The sequence below is a fragment of the Malania oleifera genome, chromosome 2 (assembly GCF_029873635.1).
Source record: "Malania oleifera isolate guangnan ecotype guangnan chromosome 2, ASM2987363v1, whole genome shotgun sequence".
Classification (NCBI taxonomy): Eukaryota; Viridiplantae; Streptophyta; class Magnoliopsida; order Santalales; family Ximeniaceae; genus Malania; species Malania oleifera.
In genome coordinates this window covers 3,771,109-3,796,636 of record NC_080418.1, presented here as the reverse complement: position 1 = coordinate 3,796,636, position 25,528 = coordinate 3,771,109, and the positions used below count along the sequence as shown (strand labels likewise).

Genomic DNA, 25,528 nt, shown 5'->3' with positions numbered 1-25,528 from the left:
CTCAAGGTTCTCACAACACCATCAAACATTTTAATTCTAACACTTCCTACGCAAATAATCTTATACATGAGACATCATTGCCCATAAGAACTGAACCTGAATTTACCAACATGTAAGTATTGAGCCACTCATTATTTGGAGTCATATGGTAAGAACATGCCGAGTCTAGGATCCATGAGTCCATGAGGCAATCCGACCCCGACGAAACTGAAAGTACATCACCATCACTACAAACTAAATTTCCCTCTTGAACTACATTCGTTGATTTTGAAGTCTCTTCATGTTTTTCAGCATTTCCTCTCTTCCAATCCGAACACTCCGGTTTAATGTGCCCCTTTTTACCGCACTTATAACACCAGATATCCTTTTTCTTCTTGGATTGAGTTCGGGATTTTTGACTTGATTCATTTCTGAATTTTCCTCTCCCACGATCATTACCTTTCACCACAAGTCCTTCTCCGTGTGAATTATCATCACAGATTTTCATCCTTTGATGAAATCCTAACAAGGCTCTTTTCACCTCTTCCAAGTTTAAGGGTCTATTTCCCCTATGTAAGAGTGGTAACTAGATTCTCATATGTATGAGTCGCTGGCAAGGAATTTAGTAGCATCAACGCCTTATCATCCTCTTCAAATTTCACATCAACCCACATTAAATCACTTATGATTTGATTAAATGTGTTGATGTGTTGATTCAAGTTCGAACCATCAACCATCTTAAGCCAATAAAGATGTTGCTTAAGAAATAATTTGTTAGTAAGTGATTTGGACATGTACCGACGTTCAAGCTTTTGACAAACAGCCGCAGGAGAATCTTCCTCGATGACATGATAGAGTACTTCGTCGGCCAGACACAATCGCATTGTAGCAACAGCCTTTGCTCTAATTCTCTCCAATTAGCCTCATCCATACCTTCCGATTGAACACCATACAAGGCCTTCACCATTCCTTGCTGCACAAGCAAATCTTTCACTCTCCTCTGCCATTAACCGAAGTTTTTGGTTTCATCAAATTTCGCAGATGAAGTGTCTGATGCTATTACAACAACGCTATGATACCAATTGTTGTGAATGAACTCGTAATTGCAAAGCGGAATATAAATGCAGCAATAATGAAGAACAAGTGAAGAACAAACACGCAATATATCTGAAAGCAAAGTAACAACACGAACATTTACATGGTTCGGCAATGCCTACATCCACGCGAGCAATTGGCAAAGGTTTTCACTATGAGAATGTCAAAGAACACAATACAATACAATACAATGATCTTCCACCCTTAGAATATACCCATAATGGTATATTTATAAACACTTTGGAGGTTTCCCTCCAAACACCCAACCATTTTAACGTTCACATTCAAAATTTGAAATCAACCTCGCTACCCCGAGCCAATCAGTCAACTAATTCAGACAGAATGTAATTGTCTGAATTCTGGATTAATCAGTCGACGTGTTACTGCTACTTCTCTGCACAAGTGATTTCAACTATGTTTTCTTTCTTTATTTATGCACTCCATCAAGTGTATGAGCCACAAAAACACAACAACAATTCTTTTTTTCTTCTTATGAGATGAGTTGTTTTGCCCTTTTGCAAGTCTTTGAGAAAGTGTCCAGGCTTCAGATTAATCTTTTTCAGGAGTGCTGTGGTGGATATCAACCTAGAGTGCTAGGTGTAGCACAGTTTGCAGACATGGCAATGTATGGTATGTGGTGGGCTCTTTTCTTATTCGGGTATTTCTTTTTATGTTTGGATTTCTTTTTTTTTGGTTTGGTGGAGGTTGGGGGGAGATGAGGGATCCTATAGCCGACTCCTCTCGGAGTCCTACTTATGAGAAGGTGGCTAAAATATTGGAGTGCACGTCTTTGATTCAGGCTTCTTAAACATAACTAAGAGGTCAGATAAATAAGAGAATTCTGCAGTCAAAGATAAGAGAATAAGAGGAATTGTTTGGTCAGTTGAAGAGTATGTAAACCAAAAGGGTATACAATCTCCTTTACATTGTCTGATCTGGAGAGCTAAAACTTTTCCAAAATCAAGACTTATGGTCTACAATTCTTGATAGGATTAACATGAAAATTTGATTCAGATTAGATGTCTCCAGATTAATATTAAAATTTAATTCATATTTAAAATGGCTAGAGCTAGATAAAGAAAGAGCAAGCACTTAGGTGATGTAAAATGTATTAAGACTGAGGATGATAGCATCTTGATTAAAGAAAAAGACATAAAAGAAAGATGACGAAGTTGCTTTAATAAGCTATTTAATGAAAATCAAGTACAATTTTAAACTTGGAATTGACAAATGAGGGAAAAGCTAAAAATTTGAGATTTATACGCAAAATTAGAGTTAATGAAGTTAAGTTTGCATTGAAAAAGATGAAAAATCGAAAAGCTACGGCAATGGATAATTTCCCAATTGAAGTTTGGAAATGCTAAGAGCATTGAAAAATATGAAAAATGGAAAAGCTATGGAACTGGATACCATCCCAATTGAAGTTTGGAAATGCTAGGTGATAAAGGAACTAAATGGTTAACTAACTTATATAACACTTGCAAAAACTAAGAAAATGCTAGATGAGTGGAGGAAAAACACTTTAATACCTCTATAAAAAAGTAAAGGAAATATTCAAAATTGTAATAAATGTTGCGGGATTAAACTTATGAGTCATGCAGTGAGACTGTGGGAAATGAATCAATGATAATTGAACAAGGACTAAGGTTAGAAGCAGGGATCTCAAAAATCAAGTTGGTTTTAAGCCCGGGAAACCAACTACAGAAGTTAATATGTTTTAAGAAGATTAATGGAGAAGTTTAGGGAAAAAAAAAAAAAGGGACTGCATATGATTTTTATTGACTTAGAGAAGCCTATGATAGAGAACTAAAGAAGTTTTATGGTGGGTTTTAGAAAAATGGGAGTATGTAGTAAGTATATTGATGTCATTAAGGATATGTACAGTAGAGCAATGACTAACATGAGGACCATAGCTGTTATAATCTTACAAATTGCAATTCGATCATACGATCTGTATCAATTCCACACCAAATCAATTCGAATCTTACTAGAGAATCTGAAAACAACCGAATTGTTGCTGAATCAATCGATTCACCTCTTGAATCTAACAAATCGATCTAAATCAAATGAGTCACACAATTTTCTAGACCTATCATATCTTGACAAACCCGACTAGTTTAAAACCCCAAAAATAGCATTTCGTTTTTTCATTGCTTATTTTTATGCATTACCTTCCATTCTGGTCTACATCGGTTTTGTGCTAAAAAATATAAGAAAAAGGAACTTTCGGTCTTATGTTGCCTTCACAAAACTATTCCTCTCTCAGAGGGATGTAGTGTTCTACAATTGAGAAGAAGGGGCAGAACACACATTGGCAAAGGTAATACTAGGGTTTTGTTGTTTTTTTTTTCTTAATTCCTTCCCTTAAACAACATAAAATTCATTTTTAATTAATATTTCTTGACTAATTCCATTGTTTTTCATTTTTCAGGAAAAGCATTCACATGAAATACAATTTTTTTTATTTTCGAAATCTAAAAGTATTTTACTATTTTGCTTGTTCATAAATGCATGTCATTTAAAAATGATTTTGGAAGTTTCTACCAAATCTTATGATTTCATTCAATTCGATTCTCAATTCCCGATTCCCAAAATTAGAAATTTGATTCACGATATGAAACTCGATTTCATGACTATGGTGAGGACTAGTAGACTCTAGGGAATTTCCAATCATAAGATGTGTACATCAAGGTCCTGCAAATGATCTAAGTTGGAATTTCCAACCATGGTGTACGTTGTTTGTAGATGATATTGTCTTGATTGAAACTAGGATTGAATAGAATCTAAGTTGGAATTATGGAGAGAAGCTTTAGAATCTAGAGGTTTTAGATTAAGTTGAAATAAGACAAAATATACGAACGTAACTTCAATCATGGTAGGAGGAATATTGGAGAAAAGATTAAACTTGATGGTCAAGAATTTAATATTACTAAATTTCGGTACCTTGGATGTTGGATCTATTATACCAATTGAAGGAGAAATCAAAGAAGGTTTTATACATAGAGTTAAAGCAGGATGGGTAAAATGAAGAAGTGCTTCATGCGTGTTAGATGATCATAGAATACTCTTAAAATCAAAAGAAAATTTTTATAGGACTGCTTTAAGACCAGCTATGCTATATGGATCAAAATGTTGGGCAACTAAAAGAAAACATATTCAAAAAGTAAAAGTGGCCAAAAAATGAGAATGCTAAAGCGGATGAGTGATATAACGTTAAAAAAATAAATTAAGGAATAAATATATTTACGATAAGTTAGTCATATCACCGGTAGAAGATACAGAAGGAACGACTCAAATGGTTTAAGCATCTCTGATGTAAGCAAATAGTGCATCAATGAGGGGGAGTGAACGAGTTACTGTTAATGACAATAGAATGGGTAGAGGTAGATCTAAAATAACTTACAATAAGAAAGTAAGGATTTAATAGCTTTTAAATTACCAAAAAAAATTGCTCACAACTGTGTAAATTGGTGGAAAAGGATTCATGTAACCAAACCCATTGGGTAGGGAGTCTTGGTTTGTTGATAGTTGTTTATTAGATGTCTCTTTATGTTTGTGTTTTATGTTAATAAAGCAAATTTACATTGTCCTTCTTTAGAGTAGGCCTTTAGGTGTATTTGGGAGTATTGGGTATGTCATGCCTTGAATAGTTTTCTTTCTCCAATGATTTAAGGACTTTGGAGGTAAGGTGGGGAAATATTTTGAATGTGCAACTTTAGCTATGGCAATAAGCATTTGGTAGGGAGTCTTGAGATCCAATTCATGAATTTTTAATGGAAGGGTGATGCCGTGATGGCTCCTAATTTGGTGTTCATTGGAGCGCTTTTTGTTTCTGACTTCACTCTTGTGTGCAACATTTCAATTGTTTTCTTGGATACAATTAATAGATGTTCAATGGGAGGACATTGCTCTTTTAGTTGACTTGTTTTGTTTCCTTGCCTTTTGTTTTATATACTATGGGGGAACTTGTCCTCTGTTATTTGTAATTTAATTGCTCTCCTCTCTGATAAAAAAAAATGTAATTTCTCTTTTCTCTCAATAATATTTCTCCTTTTATCTTCAAAACCATAAAGATATCTCATGACTTTGTTTTTAATACTTTCTTTTATGGACATTAGATTGTTGTTTTTCATATCTGAGATGGGGTTTCATGGTGTATCTTGTTTGCTAATGATCTAGTCTTTTGATAGATGAAATTAGAGGAGGAAATAGGAATAGTATCCAAGAACTACATAGAGAAGTTTTAGACTCTAAAGGTGTTAAGATGAGAAGAAATAATGAAAAGGTAATTTTATTAATTCTACGGGAGATGATGAAGAAATAAGTTTTTTGGAAATTGTTCCATTAACTTGGGCCAATCATGTAAGAAATGGAGAAATAAAAGACGTAATATGAAGTTGGATTGTAAGCAAGTTGGTTAAATATAGAAGTGCATATGACATCGCTATAAAGCCAAAAGGGAAAATTTATAGGATGGCTATAAAACTATTTATATTATATGAATTAAAATGTTGGCAACTAAGATATAGCACATACAAGGAGCGAGACATAACGAGAATGTTAAGATGAATTGGCTATAAAAGATGAAGTAGGGATGAGAAAAACCATAATAAGTCGTGAGTAGCACCTGTAAAAGATAAAATATGATAGGGAAAGGATCATAAGATGGTCTAGCCATCTGCGACATACACCAGAAAACACATCAATGAAGAAAAAAACAAAGCGATTTAAAATGACATTTGTGAGAGGGGAAAGAATGGACCTAAAAAACTAGTATTTGGGTAATAAGAAATGACTTGATGAAATTTAGGTCATCCTCTTATTTAAACAACACGATTTTAGTAGTCAAGAGGAGAAATTAACATGCAACAACACAAGTAAACAAGTCTCCATTACATTTGTGAGGAGAATATGCCCAATAGCCAAGTAGAATGACAGAGAGTGTGTACGCTTCCTATTGAAGGCTCCTTGACTTCAAAATAAGGCCCAAAATCAGTCTGGATAAGTGCTATACAACTCTAAAGCAGAGCCATGTTTGCTAATGACAACATCCCCTCGTACAGTTGGCCAGGTGCCAAACATGTCTTAAATGCGTCCATAATGTTTATAACTTGTTGGCAGCATACGCAAGACACATGAGGCCAGCATGGATCAAACAAGTAATGAACAAGATGATTAGCTTGTTTTAATATAGAAAAAGAAATAATTTTTAAAAAATTTTAAAAAAAAATTGAGAGGAAGAAGGGAATCATGTTCTATGACCTAGGGCTTTGTTCGTGTGTCAACCATGTGTTAGCATTTATAAATTATTTGTCATTTCAACATTTTCTTGTCGTTTTGATGATCCTTATCCAGTGAGAAAGGCAAATATCATCAAAGGAAACCATTAGAATACCACTTTACCTGAAAGCTTAAGGTGTTTGGTTGTCGGCCAACAATGTATATCAGGCCTTAAGACTCCCCCACATGTACAGCCCGACAGCACATGGAGAGATAACAAACTATAAACAACAACCAATATAAGGGAATGAGATAACAAACAAATAATAAATGCAAACAAGAAGATTTAGAAACCATGACCTCCCGGTTACCTAGCTCTAATACCATGTCAGAATACCACTTTCACTAAAAGCTTAAGTTGTTCGGTTGAGGACCAACAATGTATATCAGGCCTAAGCATCATGTAATATCACAGGGGGTAAAAATGACAACAGTGCCTAAAATCTTTAATTTCCCATTTGGGTCCACCACACATCATGTTAGTTCAATCATGTGTTTTGAATTCCCTTTTTAATAATGTTATCTTTTGACGGGTCATCTGAAGCTAAAACTCTTATCTTTCTTGATTCCATCTTATGATTTTGTTCAAATTATATACGTCTCTTCGAAAAAATTTGCTTGCAGTTTGCCTAAAGTTATAGCTTCTTTTTTTTTTTTTTCAAATCATTTTCTTTAAATCATAATTTGGTCATCTGCAAACTCATTCAAACCCTCCTGACCAAGATTCGACATTTTTTTCAATACCCACTAGTGCTAAGAAATCCTTCCCATCTCAAATTTCCCCTATGTTCAACAAAAATATATCCATTTCATTGTGTTCTACAGTTTGATCTTGCTGATATCGTGGATATGGAGTCATCAGCCCTCAGCACAAATGATCATGTTTACAATTTCATTAAAAAAATCCATATTTTGTAGTCCTAAAAGGTTATGGGTAGCTCCATGCAATAACTCCATTTTCAATTTTTCCATGAAAATGAAATTAAATATTTTTTGATACCATTTCAAAAGAGATGTACATATATTATTTCCACGTATGAATAAATAAATCAAGAATTACTAAAAAAGATAATTATTAGGTATTTCTTGAACTCCTATCCTTAGGCCTGCCAAGCTCATTATGTTTGCTGTTGCATAAAATTTTTTGGGGTCAGAGCTGAGCTCCCATGGTATGGGTTTCACGTGATCTAATGATCCGCTTTGGATTCATGGATCAAACATATAGTGTTATTAGTGCGTATGGTCCCCAACTAGGCTTAGCAGAAAACCTTTGAAAACAATTTTGGGAGGATATGGATAATATTATACAAGGGATACCAAGGTCCGAAAAACGTTCATAGGAGCTGATTTGAATGGATACATTAGAAAGCATAAAAAAGGTTATGATAGGATTCATGGAGGCTATGGATGTGGAGATAAAATGAGCCCGGTGATATGATTTTAGATTTTGCCTTGTCATATGATCTTGTTATAATGAACACTTGCTTTAAAAAAAGAGAAGAATGCTTAATAACCTTTAAGTGTGAACAAAATAAAAGTCAAATAGATTTTTTCTTAACGAGGAGACAAATTGTTTATCTTGTAAGGATTGTAAAGCTAGCCTAGGAGAAAACTTGACTTCACAACATAGAGTTTCAGTAGTCGATAACTGCACAAAGAAATGGAAGAAAAAGAACAAAAAAACAAAAAATCAATGCAAGAGAAATAGTTCGTGGAGAAAATACAGTACAATTTAAAGATAAAATGATCAGGGTGATTGGGCAACAGAGGACAAAGTAAATGCAAACACTATATGGAATAGTATGGCTAACTTTATTTAAAAGACAGAAAAAGAGATCTTAGGTGAATCTAGAGGAAGAGTCTCAGATAGCAAAGAAAGCTAGTGGTGGGATAAAGATGTCTAAAAAGTAGTAAAGACAAAAAGAATACGGGATAAAACTGGGCAAAATTGTAGAAATATAGAAAACCTTGAAAAAATAAAGAGGCTAAAACAGAGGCAAAGAAAAAAAAAGGGGGGGGGGGGGGGAAGACATTAGTGAAGCTAAACATAGAGTTACAATAATTTATATGCTACACTAGATCAAAAGAAGAGGAAAGAGACATATTTAAATACCTAGAGCTAGAGAAAGACAATACAAAGATTTAGATAATGTAAAATGTATAAAATACGCGAATGATAATGTATTGATAAAAGAAGGAAAACATAAAAGAGAGATGGAGAAGATACTTTAATAAATTGTTTAATAAAAACCAAATTGAAAGCTTAAACCTAGAAGTGACAAATGAGGGAAAAGATTAAAAAAATGAGAATTATTCGTAAAATTAGTCATTGTAGTTAAGATGGCCTTAAAGAAGATGAAAAAAGGGACCAAATAACATCCCAACTGAAGTTTAGAAATGTCTAGGGAAGAAAGGAAGTATATGGTTAACTAAATTATTTAACAATATTATAAAAACCAAGAAAATGTTGAAAGAATGGAAGAAAAGCACATTAATAACCATATAAAAAAACAAAGTTGATATTTAAAACTGTAATATCACGTAATCAACTTATGAGTCATATGATGAAACTATAAAAAAGAGTAATTGAACAAAGAATGAGAATAGAAACGAGGGTCTTAGAGAACCAACTTGGTTTTGTGTATGAGAGATCGGCAACAGAAACTATACATCTACTAAGAGGATTAATGGAAAAATTTATGTTAAAGAAGAGGGACTTGCATATGATTTTTATTGACTTAGAGAAAGCATATGATAGAATACCTAGGGAAGTTCTTTGGTGGGTTTTAGGAAAAAAAAAAAAGGGAGTATACAATAGATATACTAATGTTATTAAGGATATATATGATAGAGTAACAACAAGTGTTAAGACTGTAGGAGGAGAATCTAGAGAATTTTCAATCACGGCATTTTATCAAGGTTCTACTTTAAGCCCCTATTTGTTTGCTTTGGTGATTGATGAACTCACTAAGAGTATCCAAAATGAGATCTCATGGTGTATGCTATTTGCAGATTATATTGTTTTGATTGATGAAAGTAGGAGTAGGGTAAAATCTAATTTAAAACTTTGGAGAACAACTTTAGAGTCTAAAGGGTTAGGATAAGTAGAAACAAGATATAATATATTAAATGTAATTTCAACAATGTAAAAGGAATGTTGAAGATAATAATGAACTTGATAATCAAGAAACCAACAACTAGTGGATTTCGATATCTTGAATCCATTATGCAAGTGGAAGAAGAAATTGAAGAGGATATAATACGTAGAGTTAAAGCAAGTTGGATTAAATGGAGTGCTTTGGGTATATGATGTGTGATTGTAGAATACTACTAAAATTAAAAGGAAAGCCCTATAGGACAGCTATAAGACCTACAATGTCATATGGATCAAAATGTTGGACAACTAAGAAACAACATATTCAAAAAGTAAAAGTGGTCGAAATGCACATCTAAGGTAAATGAGTGGTAGATCATTAAAGGATAAATTAAGGAACAAATATACTAGCAATAATTTAGGCATAGCACCGCAAGAAAATAAGTTAAGGGAGGGGTGGCTTAGATGGTTTGGGTATTTGAAACACAAGCATGAATAAGGAGGTGCAAGCTAGTTATTATATATGGGACTAAAAGAGGGAGGGTTACACCTAAAATAACTTAGAATGAGCAAGCTAGTTATAGCTAATGGCTCTAAGGGTTAGACCTAAAAATAACTTAGACTGAGGTTGTGAGAAAGGATTTAACAACTTTTAAGTTAGTTGAATGAAAAAATGTCCTTGATCAAGTGAATTGGTGGAAAAAATTTCATGTACCCAAACCCACTTAGTGGGACTCGAGGCTTGTTGTTGTTGTCGTTGTTGTTGTTGTTGATAGTGTTTAAAAGTGATCACTCCCCAACTAGGCAAGGTTGTTGGGTGTATCTAAGATGAGTTTGAGCAACGAAGAGATTTTCATCTCCACTTGTACCTCCATCAAATTCATAAAGAAAATCTCTCCACCCAACCCATGGATGCATGCTTCTAAGATAAACCAAACAAATATGAAAGTGTTTGCTTTGTGCTTCTTTTTCATTTTACTTTGTATATGTGCTTTAATACTTGGGTTTGGTTTGGGTTTGTTCATTTTTAGGTTTGAGATGGCAATTGTAAAGCATGATATTACTATGCTCTATGCTCTATTGCAACACCAAAGGAAAGGATAGAAACAAAGGAAAAGATTGGAAAGAAAGACAAAATCTGCCAAAGACTAGCTTGTGAAAAATGATGACACTTGTGGGAGTGTTTGCTAAGTAAGAGGAGGAGATGGAATGAAGCTTCAACACAAATAGATTTTAAATGTTGCTTGTTCCTTTCTCATGTGTTCCAAACTTCCAATAGGGATTAGTTCTCCACTTGAGTTTGTGGATAATGGAGTTATGTTGATGGACATCACCTCTCACAAATCAATTTTAAAATGTTCGATACATTAATAGATGTGACTTGTGAGCATGTCCATGATTTGCGAAGGAATCTTATCTCCTTGAGTTAGATCTTACGGTATGACAGTATCTTAGGTGCACTATGGATGTGGACTTAATGTATGATGAAGCAAACTGCTCCACTTGATGTGGATATGTTGATTAAATAGAAGGATCTTTGACAAGTTACGTCTTGACTACCTCTAGGGGAACCATAAGTTGGAAGGTTGTGTTACAACCTACAGTTGTTTTTTCCACTATTGAGGTAAAGCATATGGCCATTAGCTGATAATAGAAAGTTAGAAACAAATAGGAATATGAGAATGTTGCAACTTGATTGTTGCATCTTGTCGTAGTTAAAGTGTCATTTATTTGACTCAAAATTAGATTTTTCGTGAGAAACCAATCAACCTAGTAGTTTGACGTGATTTTTGTGCAGGATTGTGCATCAAATGGTGATGTGATTGTTAGCAAGGTTGTTCTACAAGAGAAACATAAGATATAATGATAAAAGAGCTTCTCACTTACATGTTTCAATTATTATTTTGGACTTAACTGATATTCTTTGCAAATAAAGGTATTCCCTTAAAAGACTTGAGGCGAAGGTTGGAGAGAAGTTTTTTTCTGTTTTGTGTTACTAGTAATATAAGGGAAATGAAGCTAAGATGTATGGGAAATTAATCCAATAAATTCACACCGCAAATTGTATAGGGCATCATGATAAATATGTTATTTGTTATTTGTTTTAGTCAATCGTACAGGTCCTTATAATTTTGTTCCAATTCTTAATTCAAAATAATCAGAAATTGGAAATGAGTTTTGGAGTGTTAACGTGTATTAGGCTTTGGACAGAAACCCAACCCTTATTTACTTATACTACACTTTTATTACTTATACTGCACTTGTACTGCTTGTACTACACTCTTATCACTTGTACTGCTTGTACTACACTCTTATCACTTGTACTGCACTTCTATCTACTTGTACAGCACTCCGTGCCTCCTATATAAATAGGCACCCATGTATACTCTTAGAAATAAGAAATACAATAATACTTGTTCATATTTCTAACATGGTATTAGAGCCACTGCTTTGACCTTTTCTTAGCAATCTTGTTTTCTTGGTGTTGCTCCTTCCCTATCACACTTCCGCCGCCGTCAAGGAACCACACCACAAACCACTACATCCTCTGTCGCCACCGTGCTCATCGCTCCACTCAAGTTTCTGCAAGTACCATCAAGATCGTCGTTCGCCGATCTACTCATCGGTGGAAACCAAGATGTCATCGGAGCTCCCACACGCCCGCACGCACCGCCACCATGTTCTGCTTCAAAGTCCACGCGCCTCACGCGCCAATCGCTTGCTGCCTACACACGCTCCACGCGCCAGTTTCATCCTGCCACGTCAGCCCTAGATGACGTCATCACGCCACATTAGCTTGCCACGTTAGCCTACCACGTCAGCACACAATGTCAGCACTGTTAACCGTTGACACCCCGAGCGTTGATCATTGACCAGACTGTTGATCATTGACTTTTATAGGGTTGAATTTTCAAGCAAGGTTTTCCTTACCCAGCTTTTCGCGTAAATTTCATTTTTGCAATCTATTTTTGCGTATTGTGTCTCTAAATGGATAAAAAGAACATTTTTCTTCCTCGCCCCATCAATAGTACATTGGAAAGGACTAGGAATTATTTATCGTAGTCTCAAGCTATGCGTAGTTTTCTTAAGGATCGCATACTTTGGCAATATTATGCTAGTGCAATCACTATTCCTGTCAATGGGGCAGTTGAAGAAGCTACTGCATTCACTGCTCGCATAGTTGAATGGGATAGTCATAACCATATGATCCTTAGTTGGCTCCACTTCCATTCCTTCCATCTCCAATCTATTGGGCAGCTTTGATGATGCAAAATCTATATGGGATATGTTGGCCAAACGATATTCCACTTCTCACGAATCCATGAAATATCAGTTAGTGGTTGAGTTGCATCAGCTCCAGCAAGAACCAAGGTCATCTATCAACGACTACTATGATCAACTTTGCTTCCTTTGGGACCAAATTGACCTTTCTGATCCAACTTGGGCATGCTCAAAAGATGCTCAACAATATGCTGTTGTTCGAGATGAATTTCGTCTCTATGAGTTCTTGATGTCACTTGACAAAGCCTATGAGCCCATTCAAGGTCAGCTTCTTAATCGCACCCTCCTCCCTCTCTTGATACTGCTATAAATGAGTTGGCTGGAGAAGAAGCTCGTCTTGCAACCCTTCAAGCCCAGAATAAGTTGAATGTTCTGGCTATTGCTCCCTCTGCTCCCACATAGCAATCTTCGCAATCATGGTTTGATGCCTCTAGCTCTAGAAATCGTCGCAAGCAGTACAACAAAAAGTTCTGCAACTATTGCAAGTGTCCTGGCCACACTATTGAGACTTGTTACTGTCGCAACAAATCTACTAAAGTTGTTGCCAATTCTGAGTCTACTCCCCCAATGCCTTCCGTCTCAGCTGAGTCTCAGTCTTCTGGATCCTCTATCCACTTCTCCTCAACTGAACTATAGGACATAATAGCTCAGACTATTTGTCTAGCTAGTAATGCATTTCTTTCCACTGCTCTCTCAGTCTTGCCTGGTAAGTCTCAGTCTTGGCTATTTGATTCTGCCTGTTGCAACCACATGACACCTCACTTGTCCTTATTTTCTAAACTTGACACTGCACTACACCCTCTAAATATTCATATAGCTAATGGTTCCACTTTACATGGCAATAGTCTAGGGTCTGTTTCGACCTCCAACTTTTCAGTTCCTGGGGTCTTCCATGTACCTGACCTATCCTATAATTTATTCTCTGTGGGACAATTAGTTGAACTAGGTTATCGCCTTACCTTTGACTATTCTGGATGTATTGTGCAAGATCCAAGGACAAGGCAGGAGCTTGGGACCGATCCTAGAGTTGGGCGTATGTTTCCCGTGGACAACCTTCATCTTCCACCTGTTGCTCTTGTTTCTATTGCTACTACAGCTGCTGCAGTTTCTTCTTTACCTTCTCTCGCACTTTGGCATTCTCGTCTTGGTCATGCACCCTGTTCTCGGGTACAACAATTAGCTTCTAGGGGTCTGTTAGGTTCTATGTCCAAAAACAATTTTGACTGTACTTCATGCCAGTTAGGAAAACAACCAGTTTTACCTTTCAATAATAGTGAATTTGTCACTAATAGAATATTTGAGTTAATTCATTCTGATGTTTAGGGATCTTCTCCTGTTACTAGTATTGGTAGATTTCGATATTTTGTTATCTTTATTGATGATTATTCTCATTATAGTTGGATTTTTCACACGAAATCTCGTTCTAAATTACTACCAATCTATAGTAACTTTGCAAAAATGGTTGAAACACAATTTTACAAACGTATCAAGATTTTTCGATCTGATGATGCTCTTGAATATACTCAATATGCTTTTCAAGCCATTTTGCATTCCTATGGCACTGTACATCACCTAACTTGTCTAGGTACCTCTTAGCAAAATGGTAAAGACGAACGAAACTTCATCATATTCTGGACATTGTTCGTGCTCTCCTTCTCTCTACCAAAGTTCCTACTCATTTTTGGGTTGAAGCTACTCTTCATGCTGTTCATATTATCAATCGCATTCCCAGTTCTGTCATCCAAAATCAAACTCCATATGAGTGTATTTTTGGGTCACCTCTAGACTATCATCACCTTCGCTCCTTCGGTTCTGCTTGTTTTGTTCTTCTTCAGCCACAAGAGCACAACAAACTTGAGGCTCGATCCAGACTTTGTTGTTTCCTTGGCTATGGCGAAACTCAAAAGGGGTATCGGTGTTATGATCTTGTCTCTCATCATCTTCGTGTCTCCCGTAATGTTGTCTTTTGGGAACACCGATCCTTTGTTGAGCTCTCTCACTTTTGCTCTTCCCTATCTACCTCCTCTGTGTCAGAAATCTTTCCAGATGAGTCGCCTATTTCCTCTATAGATGCTCATGATCCTCCTATAGACTTCTCTGTCCAACCACCAGATACTTTTGATCCCTTTCTTAGTTACCCTTTCATGAACAGATGGAAAATGAACAGGTCGGCGACGGGCTACCCAACCCTGAGCTTGGGTCTCCTACTCCTGCTCCGCTTAAAGATCTTGTAGAAGACATTCCACCCCGTCACTCAACACAGGTAAGATCCATTCCTACTCACTTACTTGACTATCATTGTCACACAACCCTTGCTACATTGCACGAGCCTCACACCTATCATGAGGCCTCCACTGACCCTTTATGGCAAATTGCAATGTAAGGGGAACTTGATGCATTGTCTAAGAACATACTTGGGATTTGGTTACTCTCTCTCCTGGATAGTCTGTTGTTGGTTGTAAGTGGATCTACAAGATCAAGACTCGCTCTGATGGGTCCATTGAGCGCTGTAAGGCTTGTCGTGTAGGTTTTTCATAGGAGTACGGGATTGATTATGAGGAGACCTTTGCTCCAGTTGCTTGTATCTCATATGTTCGTGCCCTCTTAGTTGTTGCTGCTGCTAGCAAGTGGGATCTTTTTCAAATGGATGTCAAAAATATCTTCCTTAATGGGGAGTTAAGTGAAGAAGTTTATATGCAACCCCCACCTGGTCTCTCTATTGAACCAAACAAGGTTTGTCACCTTCGACGTGCACTTTATGGTCTTAAACAAGCTCTTCGAGCTTGGTTTGCCTAGTTCAGCTCCACCATCTTTCGCTTGGGTTACACTACCGATCCTTATGATTTTGCCTTATTTCTTCATCGCACTGACAAAGGCACCATTTTGCTTCTCCTATATGCGGCTGATATGATCATAACTAGTGATGACCTCAGTGGCATCCAAGAACTCAAGACACTTAAAGGTCATTGAGATGAACTCGCCATGCTTGCCTCCGCACCATTGTGTACTTGTGGTTTCTTAAAAGAATTAATCTGAATGCAAGACACTGAACGTGTTTTTCAGTTGTTGATTTAGGTGCCTCAGATCATACTTCCAATTTGTCTTCTCTTGGTAATATTCAACTTCTTAATCAGCCATGCCCCATTAAGCTTCCAAATGGTGACATTGTTCCTATTACTCATACTGGCACTCTGCGTTTTTCTCTAAATCTCTCTCTTTCTAATGTTCTTTATGTGCCTTCATTTAAACTTAATTTATTGTCCATCAGCAAACTCACCACTGATCTCAATTGTGTTGTTATATTTTTTCCTACCTTTTGTGTTTTTCAGGACCTATATATCTCTTTCATTCTGTTATTTGGTTCTTCGTACTGAAATTTCAATTTGAAAAAAAATAAATAAATAAACATATATATATTAAAAAAAAAAAAAAACAGTTCTGAACTTTAAAAAAAATTCCAGTTGTCCCCAATATTTTGAACTCCCATACTATAAAAATCAAAATCCCTCAAAACCCCTTCTATAATTTTGTCTCCATCTAACACGTTGGCCAAACACTACCCTGCCATCGGTCTTCCAAAAACCTTAGTTTACACCATCACCACCATTGCATTCACCACCCTTTTCTCAATCAACAGTTTGAGATGAAAGATCTTGGTCATCTCAGCTACTTCTTGGGTCTTGAAATCACTCATTCCACAAATGGTCTTTACATTTCTCAAGCCAAGTATGCATTTGAACTCTTGTTTCAAGCTGGACTCAATGATAGCAAGACTGTTGACACTCCAGTTGAACTTAATGCGCATCTGACTCCCTCAGGGGGGGAAACCATTGTCTAATCCCTCTCTTTACAAACACTTGATTGGTAGCCTAGTTTATCTCAATGTCACTCGTCTAGACATCTCCTATGTTGTTCACTAGATGAGCCAGTATCTATCTACTCCACGTTCGACTCATTATGTTGTTGTTCTGCGCATTCTTTGATATCTGAAGGACACTCTCTTCCATGACATTTTCTACTTTGCTCAATCTCCGCCTGTTCTCCGTGCATTCTCTGATGCTGATTGGGCAGGAGATCCCACTAATAGCAAATCCACCACTGGTCTTCTTGGCACTTCTCTGATTTCTTGGCGAATTAAGAAACAAACCTTTGTGGCATGCTCTGGTACTGAAACAGAATATTGTGCCCTTACTGATACCACATCTAAGCTCCTATGGCTATGATGACTTCTCAATGACTTAAGTGTGTCCACATCCTCTGCTACTCCTCTTTATTGTGACAATCAAAGTACCATTCACATTACTTACAATGATGTCTTCCATGAACGTACTAAACATATCAAGATTGATTGTCATTTTATCCGTTATCATCTTGTCCATGGTGCTCTCAAGCTCTGCTCAGTTTCTTCTAAAGATCAGTTTGCAGATATCTTCACCAAGTCACATCCTAAGGGACGTCATCATGCTTTAGTTGACAACCTCAAACTAGTCTCTCGCCCACCTTGAGTTTGAGGGGGTCTGTTAACGTGTATTAAGCTTTAGGCTGAAGCCCAACCCTTATTTATTTGTATTACACTCTTATTACTTGTACTGCACTTCTACTGCACTCCTATTTACTTGTACAACACTTCGTGTCTCCTATATAAATAGTCACCCATGTATACTCTTAGAAACAAAAAATACAATAATACCTGTTCAATATTTCTAACATGGAGAACATAGAGAGGCCCTTGTTCTACTGTTATATATATAATGTGAAGTATTACGGTGGAATATCAAGCCAAGTTAAATATTTTTGAGAATGTCCTTAATTCTTATACTCAACCCCACTAACATAGGGATGGGCCCTTTCCTGAGTAGAGTAAAGTTGAATGAGGATTTGAATTGAATCATGGCTATACAAGCTATTCTTATATTAAGATCCAATATAGATTAAATCATGGAAGGGGTAATTTGATACAAGCAGCAGGAAGAAGGCCCTGTGGGATAAAGGGAAGCGCATTCATGCTGTATGGCTGAAGTTGAACTCCCGGAAATTAAATGACCAAAAGCTTCTAAGCCAAAACACATAAATCTTAGTATTTGATTTTCCATTTATTTTGTTTGCCTGCTCCACCGTTTACGTTTAATTCGAGGTTTGTTCATAACAATGACAACAATGAAAATCAAGAAAACAATAATACACATAAAAATCAACTCTGAAATATACAGCAAAATTACCTCCCTCTTTGAAGCTCTTGGTGCATGTTCTCGATCTCTGCCTTTATCGCCGGCAATTGCTGCACGTCGGCGCGGGCCCTTGCAAGATCACCATCGATCGCCTGCAATTGTGCAGTGAGCTCTTTCTTTGTAGCCGTTAATTTCTGCACATCCATCTTGACCTGAGCCAGTTCCGCACCGAGAGCGTCGATTGAACGGACTTCGGACTCCATCCTGAGCGATTTCTCGTAGACATCCCGCACCTCCGCATCCCTCTCGACCTTAACGTTGGCCGCCGCCGCCGATAAGTGGCGAAGGTCCTGCTGAGCGACGGCGAGTTCTTGCTTGAGCGCCACGTGAGTGGCGGCAAGTCGTTGATTGTCGATAAGGAGCGATTGGATCTCGCGGTGCCCGGCAGCGATGCGCTCTTCAATGATGGCGGGGTGGGGCCGTCCGACGGCGACCGGCTGAGCGAGTGGGACGCGGTGGACCAGTCGAGGGTCTTCGATTAGGGCAGGGTGTGGAGGGAGGGGAACCCTTTTCAAGGCATTCGGTTGGAGATGGTTTCTTCCGGCCATCTCTCTCTCTCACAGTAGCCGGCGAGCTCGTTTCCAGCGCCCGATTTTCGACCGTGACCCTTCCCCAGTTCTTCGCTCGCCGCAAGTGTCTGAAACGCTGCCCTTTCCGCAGGCGCAGTTTTGAAACTGCTCAAACTAGTGTAAGCATGGTTCGGTTTGGTCCGTTTGGTCCGATTTTCTATGAAATCAAAATCGAACCGGTCATTGGTTTTCTATACTACAATATTGTAAAGGGATTCCGGTGTCATCTTACTAATTTTCCTTATTAACTTCTTATAAATATTTATTTTATTTACTAAATAAAAACATCCATACTACTATAAAGGTTATTCGCCTTTACTGTTATCTTTCCAAATTTACATATTAACCTCTTATAAATATTTATTTCATTTCCTAAATAAATTATTTATTGAGGACATAAAAGTAAATAATCAAATAAACCACCTACAACAATCCTACTAAAAGTGGAGTTAGTTTCTTTTTTCAGATTACGTTCTTCTTCTTCTCCTTCTCCAAATCTTCTTCTCCTTCTCTCTGTTTTTTTTACATTTTATCATTTTACAGCATCTCGATGATCAACAGGTATGTTTTATTTTATTTTTTATTAGAAAATAATCAGTATTCATATCATTTGTCACAGTCAACCACGGCTCCCTCTCTGCACTCAGCTAAATTTGATAAATATTCATCTAAATTTGATAATTTAAGCTTCTCGTGCAACTTATTAATGGACTATAAAATTTAGTAGTAGATTTGTGATCACCAGTTAAACATAGTCAATCCTCTCTCTCTCTCTCATGGTTTCTTTGTACTTTTTTTTTTTCCTATATGGATTAAGGTCATGAGAAACTTAGTTTTTCTTGCATCTAACTGCTTGCGTTTCTAATTTATGGTAATTTTCTTCTTCTTCTTATTCAAATGACGATGATGATTTTTGGAACAATTAGTTTTGTGTAATGTGTGTTAAGCGGAATCAATGCATGCATTGCAATCTCTAAAAAAAGGAAAAAATTAGTGTTTTGAAAATAGTTTTTTTTTTAGTAAAGGGTAATCCTCAAACATTTGTTGTTAGCCTGGTTGTTCAGCCTACATTATATGAGAAGATTAAGGCCGCTCAGGGTGATGACGCAAAGTGATCGGAGGTAATAGCCAGAGTACAGGAAGGTTAGGGAGAGGAATTTAGTATCTCTGATGACGGAGTTTTGAAATCTTGCATCAGGTTGTGTGTGCTTGCAAATGGTGATATTAGAAGAACAATTTTAGAGGAAGCTCACATATCACTATACACAGTCTATCCTCGTAGTTCTAAAATGTATAAGAATCTACAAGAGTATTTCTGGTGGAGTGGGATGAAAAGGGAAATTGCCGAATTTGTTCAGCAGTGTTTGACGTGCCAGCAGGTTAAGGCTAAGCATCAGAGAGCAGCAGGACAGTTGCAGCCACTCTTTGTTCCATAGTGGAAGTGGGATCATGTCTCTATGGATTTTGTTACTAGATTACCATCAGTGCGACAGGGATTGAATGCAATTTTGATGACTGTTGATCGTCTAACGAAGACTACTCATTTCATCCCCATTAAAGTCGATTATTCCATGGACAGACTGACAGAGATATACGTTCAGAAAATAGTTCGCGTCCATGGTGTATCGGTATCTATAGTCTCAAACCGGGATCCTTGGTTTACTTCACGATTTTGGAAAAGTTTTTAGGAGACTATGGGTACATAGTTAGCATTCAGCATAAACTTTCCATCCCCAAACAGATGGTCAGATTGAGAGGACGATCCAGACATTAGAAGATATGTTTCGTGCATGCATGTTAGATTTTGGACGTAGCTGAACTTAGTTTATGCCGCTAGTTGAATTTGCTTATAATAACAGCTATTAGGCTAGTATCGGTATGGCACCCTACGAGGCATTGTATGGTAGGAGATGTCATTCTCCTCTTTTTTGGGATGAAGTAGGTGAGAGGCGAGTCTTGGGTCCAGAGATGGTACAACAGGCATATGATAATGTCTGACTATTTAAAGAAAGAATCAGTACTACGCAAAGTCGGCAGAAAAGTTATGTAGACACTCACCACCGGGAATTAGAGTTTGACATGGGAGATCGAGTATTCCTGAAGATAGCTCATCTGAAAGGGATTATGAGATTTGGAAAGAATGGCAAGTTGAGCCCTAGGTATGTTGGTCCTTTTGAGATACTTAAGAAAGTGGGATCAGTTGCCTATAGGCTAGCTTTGTTACCAGCTTTATCTAGAATACACGACGTATTCTATGTAGTTATGTCAAGGAAGTATGTCCCAGATCCATCCCACATAATCAGTTATGTAGAAATAGAACTTAAAAATTCATTAGCTTATGAGGAAGCACCTGTACAGATCTTAGACAGAAAGATACAAGCACTGCGCTAGTAAAAGTTTTGTGGAGAAATCATGCTATAGAGGAAGCTTTTTATGAGCTTGAGGAACAGATAAGACAGAAATACTCGCAATTGTTCAAAGAGGTTTAGTGGTAATCAAATAAAGTGTAAGTAGTTAGGTAATGTTTCTTTTTGCAGGTACATGTATTAGTTTAGTTAGTAGTAGTCTTTTAATTTTATACATGTAATATCCCATAACTTAAAATGTAACCACAGTATTCCTCCGCCATAAGTGATTGTAAGTAATAAAATAAGTAGACAATTTTTATTTAGAGAATAAGGTTTGGTACGAATAGTAAATTTCGAGGACGAGATTTTATAAGGAGGGGAGAATGTAATAACCCAGGAAATTAATCAGGGCCTCGTCGATGAACACGGGGGATTCGTTGACGATAATACATGAGGGTCTCGTCAATGATGACACATTTCGTCGAAGAGAAGATACCGAGAGGGGGTTTTGAACAGTTTGAAATTCATCGACGAGGGGTTCATGTTCGTCGACGAACTTTCTTCAATGACTCATCGACGAGATGACGTGTCTCATCGACGAATATGTGGTTATAAATAGCTAAAACCCATATTTTTTTGCAGAGTTTGGCACAGGAATTCTCCCTCTCTTTCTCTCTAAACGTCCCTCCTCCCTTCTCCCTTCGATCTCGGCTTCGCTCCTCGTCGAATCAACGATCTGAAACCTCCACGACACTTTTGGGAAAGTTCTCTACAAATCTACTGGAGTGTATCATTGGGGAAGTGATTTGAAATCCATCCCAATCTCAGAGTAAGACACTTTATTTAGTATTTGTCTTTCCCACAGTTATAAGAAATGTAGTATACGAATAAATACTGATATTTTGTTATGGGAGATGTTATTTTCAGGGTGTAGAGTAGGGAACCCTGCAAGTGTAGGGCTAGAATACAGTAGGAGCTTTTTTAGAAATCAGGTAAAGGATATATATTATGCTAGAGAGTTTTTAGAATGTAATATAGAAGTTTATATATATATATTTACAAGCATGTTGATCAGTTTATTTTTCCAGAATATTGTGATTATTATTATTTCAGTGAAATTACAGAAATGAAGTATGAGATTTTAATTGCACAGTTGTGTGGGTTGAGTTTATTATAATTTAATATGCCAATTATGAAATTTTACATATATCTAGTTATACAAGTTTATTAGTAGAAAGTAAAAGTTATAACATTTTTTAGAATAACATGATTTTTAAACCATAACACTCATATATATATATTACAGATAGAAATTACAGAAATTACAGACAGATGTTACTGATGGATATTACAAATATTACAGACAAATATTACAGCTAAGATTTATAGTGTTATGGTTGTTTTGAAATCATGTTAAAAGCAGCAAAATATATATATACTAGTATTACACAGTATCAGATCCTTGTGGAAATTACAGACATATATATATATACAGCAGAGCATGGTATCGTTGCTATTATAGATAAAGTGCAACCGCATAATTCAGATAGTATGTGGATTTCGTCTAATCGAGCTAAGAGAGATTGCAGTCTCCCCAGCGAGTTGGGTTGAGGTGGTCGGTTAGACGATGTTAGATTTGGAGATTGCCTTGAGAGATTGCAGTGAGCTAGATTAGTGGATGTTACAGATATAGATTGACTTACTTAGTAGGTCAACCAGAGTAAGTCCAGCCTACGGGCTGCACAACCCTATCATGAGGGGTTATATGATATACAGAATCTCAGGGTATAACAGAAGTTCCTATGTACAGATATATCACACAGCAGCAATTATATTATCACATTAGCAGTATGTACAGATAGTAAACTCAGATACATAGTTGTATTTTAAACTGCGTGACATGTGTTTTGTGCAGTATATCATCTTACTCATTTTACAGTATTAGTATTATTTTAGTATTAAATGTGTAACTCAGTCACCACACACTAGTAATAGCATATTTCCTCTTACCGAGCTCTGTCTCATCCCAGTGACTTACTATTTTTCAAGAGATCCAGCTAGGCGAGCAGATTAGGCTCACGGGTAGAGCTTATTTTGCACTGCCCATACTATAAGGGTAGGTGTTTATATGATACTAGTGTTTTGGGGTAGATTCCCATGGTTTTGATGTTGTCACTTGGTATTTTGTGCTATAAATATATTTCAAAATATCATAGTTTTCTGGTATTGTGTATTTGACAGTTTACGGCTTTTTGTATACCGCTGCTTAGGGATGTATGACATACAGAGTTTTTCCTCATTACTCCTTTGAGCCTGGGATAATTTTAGTAGTATATCATACATATGGTGTTTATGTTCTATATATATATGGAAAATAATAATAATAATATGTGATATAAGTAGGAGGTCGTTACATGATCAGTAATAGTTAGCAAATTTTGAGGACGAAATTTTTATAAGGAGGGGAAATTATAGAAACCCGAACCAAGAAAATAAAATAAAAAAGTAGAAAAAAGATAATTAAAGGAAAAAAAATGAAGGAAATGGGTTTGGCAGGACCCAAATCGTCGATATTTTTTCTAAAGCTTGAGAAAATCGTCATCGGTTTCGGTCAACTGGGAGGGTCAACTACCAAACCCTCATTGATTTTCTAAAGGCAGGGAAAACTGTCGACGGTTTTCGTGCGAACCTGCTTACTTAAGGGCTAAGCAAGGTATATTTTTTATAAACTCATAATTCCTCTCTCTCTTTTGTAAAGTGACTTTTTGGACCTTCTCTCTCTACTCAAATGGCTCTCTCTCTTCCATAGACTCACCCGGAGCCCTTGCTCAGTCTTCGATCACTCTCCTCTTCTTTCTCGGCTTGCCGGTTAATTTTTGGCGGCGGATTGAAAAGCTAGGGTTTTCCATTTTCCGAACGCAATCGGTTTTTTTCCAAGAATAGGTAAGGGGATTAAGTTAAGTTAGATTTTTATTAAATTTGAACCGATTAAATTGCTTTATATATATATACTTGATTTCAATGGTTATTTCAAAAACCGACCATTCAAAATGAACTTTATAAATATAGGATATATGATATGGTATTTTGGATAAAATGAATGGTGGAAAATTGGGTTTTATCTTACGAACTACACACTGTGTTTTCTTGGTTGTTTAAATGGCTATGTTCAAATACTGAAATTGTGTGGTAGGTAAATAATCGGTATGGTTTATTGTATAACCGAATTTGGGTATGGTTGTGAAAATACTAAACTGTTTGTGAAACACACTGGAACTGCCTTTGCAAAATACTGGGATTCGATATAATGGCCGGGGGCCGGGTTTTATTAAATGGTAGGTTTTATACAAAATGAGTTTATAATACAGTTTTTACTACCAAAATTGTATGATATGGTTTAATAACCCAGAAGACCAGTTGTATTGTGAGCACGGTATCGTTGCTAGGGAATTATTATGAGACCATGTGCGTCCTCATTGTACTGAGAAGTGTAGGGTGGTCTCTGCCGTTTAGCCTGCATAAGGATGAAGTACATTTCCTGGGGACCTAGGCCAGGAAGTGGTAAGGCTATCAAACCTACATTTGAGTTGTGGACGCTTGCAGATGTACTTGTAGATAATTATTTTGACTGTGTCTGGGCTGATCCCCCAGGGCATAAGTCCAGCAGCATTCGGGTTGGACAACTCGTACCATGGGAGAAGTAAATAGTGTGTTAGTCCCAGAGAGTGTATTCTACACTTATCTGTTAATTTATGTAAATTATATTATTATTTATTGAACTAGTTTATACTAAGGAAGCAAATGCATATTTTTCAACTGTAAAAATGTTTATGGCAAAGTAAACTCTCCGCTTGAGGGCTTGCTGAGAAAGACGAGTACCCTGATAAGTATCAGTTGTAGCCATACCAGGTTACATAACGTGTTAGAGCAAAGGGGAACTACATGTATGGACGTGTAATCTCCCATTTCCTCAGGAACTTTTGCCTATAAATAATTGTGTGTGTGAGAGAGTATGGTTTGGGAAATGATTTTATAACTGTGGTTTATTAACAACTGATGATATTTTGTATACATTAAGAACTTATGTTGGCCACACACTAATATTGACTTAGTTTGCCTTACTGAGAAGTGTCTCACCTCAATATATAAATCATCTTTAGGACCATCTCGAGATCGTGTTTAGTGAACTTCGAGGCGGGGTGATAGCTAGTTTAGTTTTTGTGAGTGTCTGTAAAAACTCTAATGTAATTAAGTTGCGTTTGAAGTCCCTAGATATGTAATATGGTCGTAAGAACTGAGTTGGGTTTTGTATTGTAATATGTGTTGTAATATGGATATTTGGAGACATTTGTTGTAAAGTTAGTCTAGAACTCTGGTAATGTTTTGGAGAATGCATCATTTATTTCTGCTGCTTTTATATGATGAATATGACATCAGGTATACAGACGTCACTAAAGTAGCACATTGGGTCCCACGTGACAAGTCGGGGCATTACAATGCCCTTACCACTGAATCATGTCCTAATGGCCTCAAATGAGTCTCTTTAGTCTTTACTATTTAATAACAATAGTAGCATTAATGATCGCGACAACGAGGATATTAAAAGAAAAAGAAACAATTATTCCCACAAGTAAAGATTCAAGAAGGGTATTG

At 36.7% G+C, this 25,528-nt stretch overlaps 1 protein-coding gene across 1 annotated transcript in view; it reads right to left on the bottom strand.

The window, feature by feature from the left end:
- The window catches only part of LOC131148535 (protein FLX-like 1), a 32,867-nt gene extending 14,184 nt beyond the window's left edge, over window positions 1–18,683 (bottom strand). Inside the window, exon 1 of the mRNA XM_058098288.1 lies at window positions 17,950–18,683. Coding sequence (XP_057954271.1) covers window positions 17,950–18,506 — 557 coding nt within the window. The 5' untranslated portion in view covers window positions 18,507–18,683. The remainder of the gene's footprint in view (window positions 1–17,949) is intronic.
- Window positions 18,684–25,528: the final 6,845 nt, after the last annotated feature.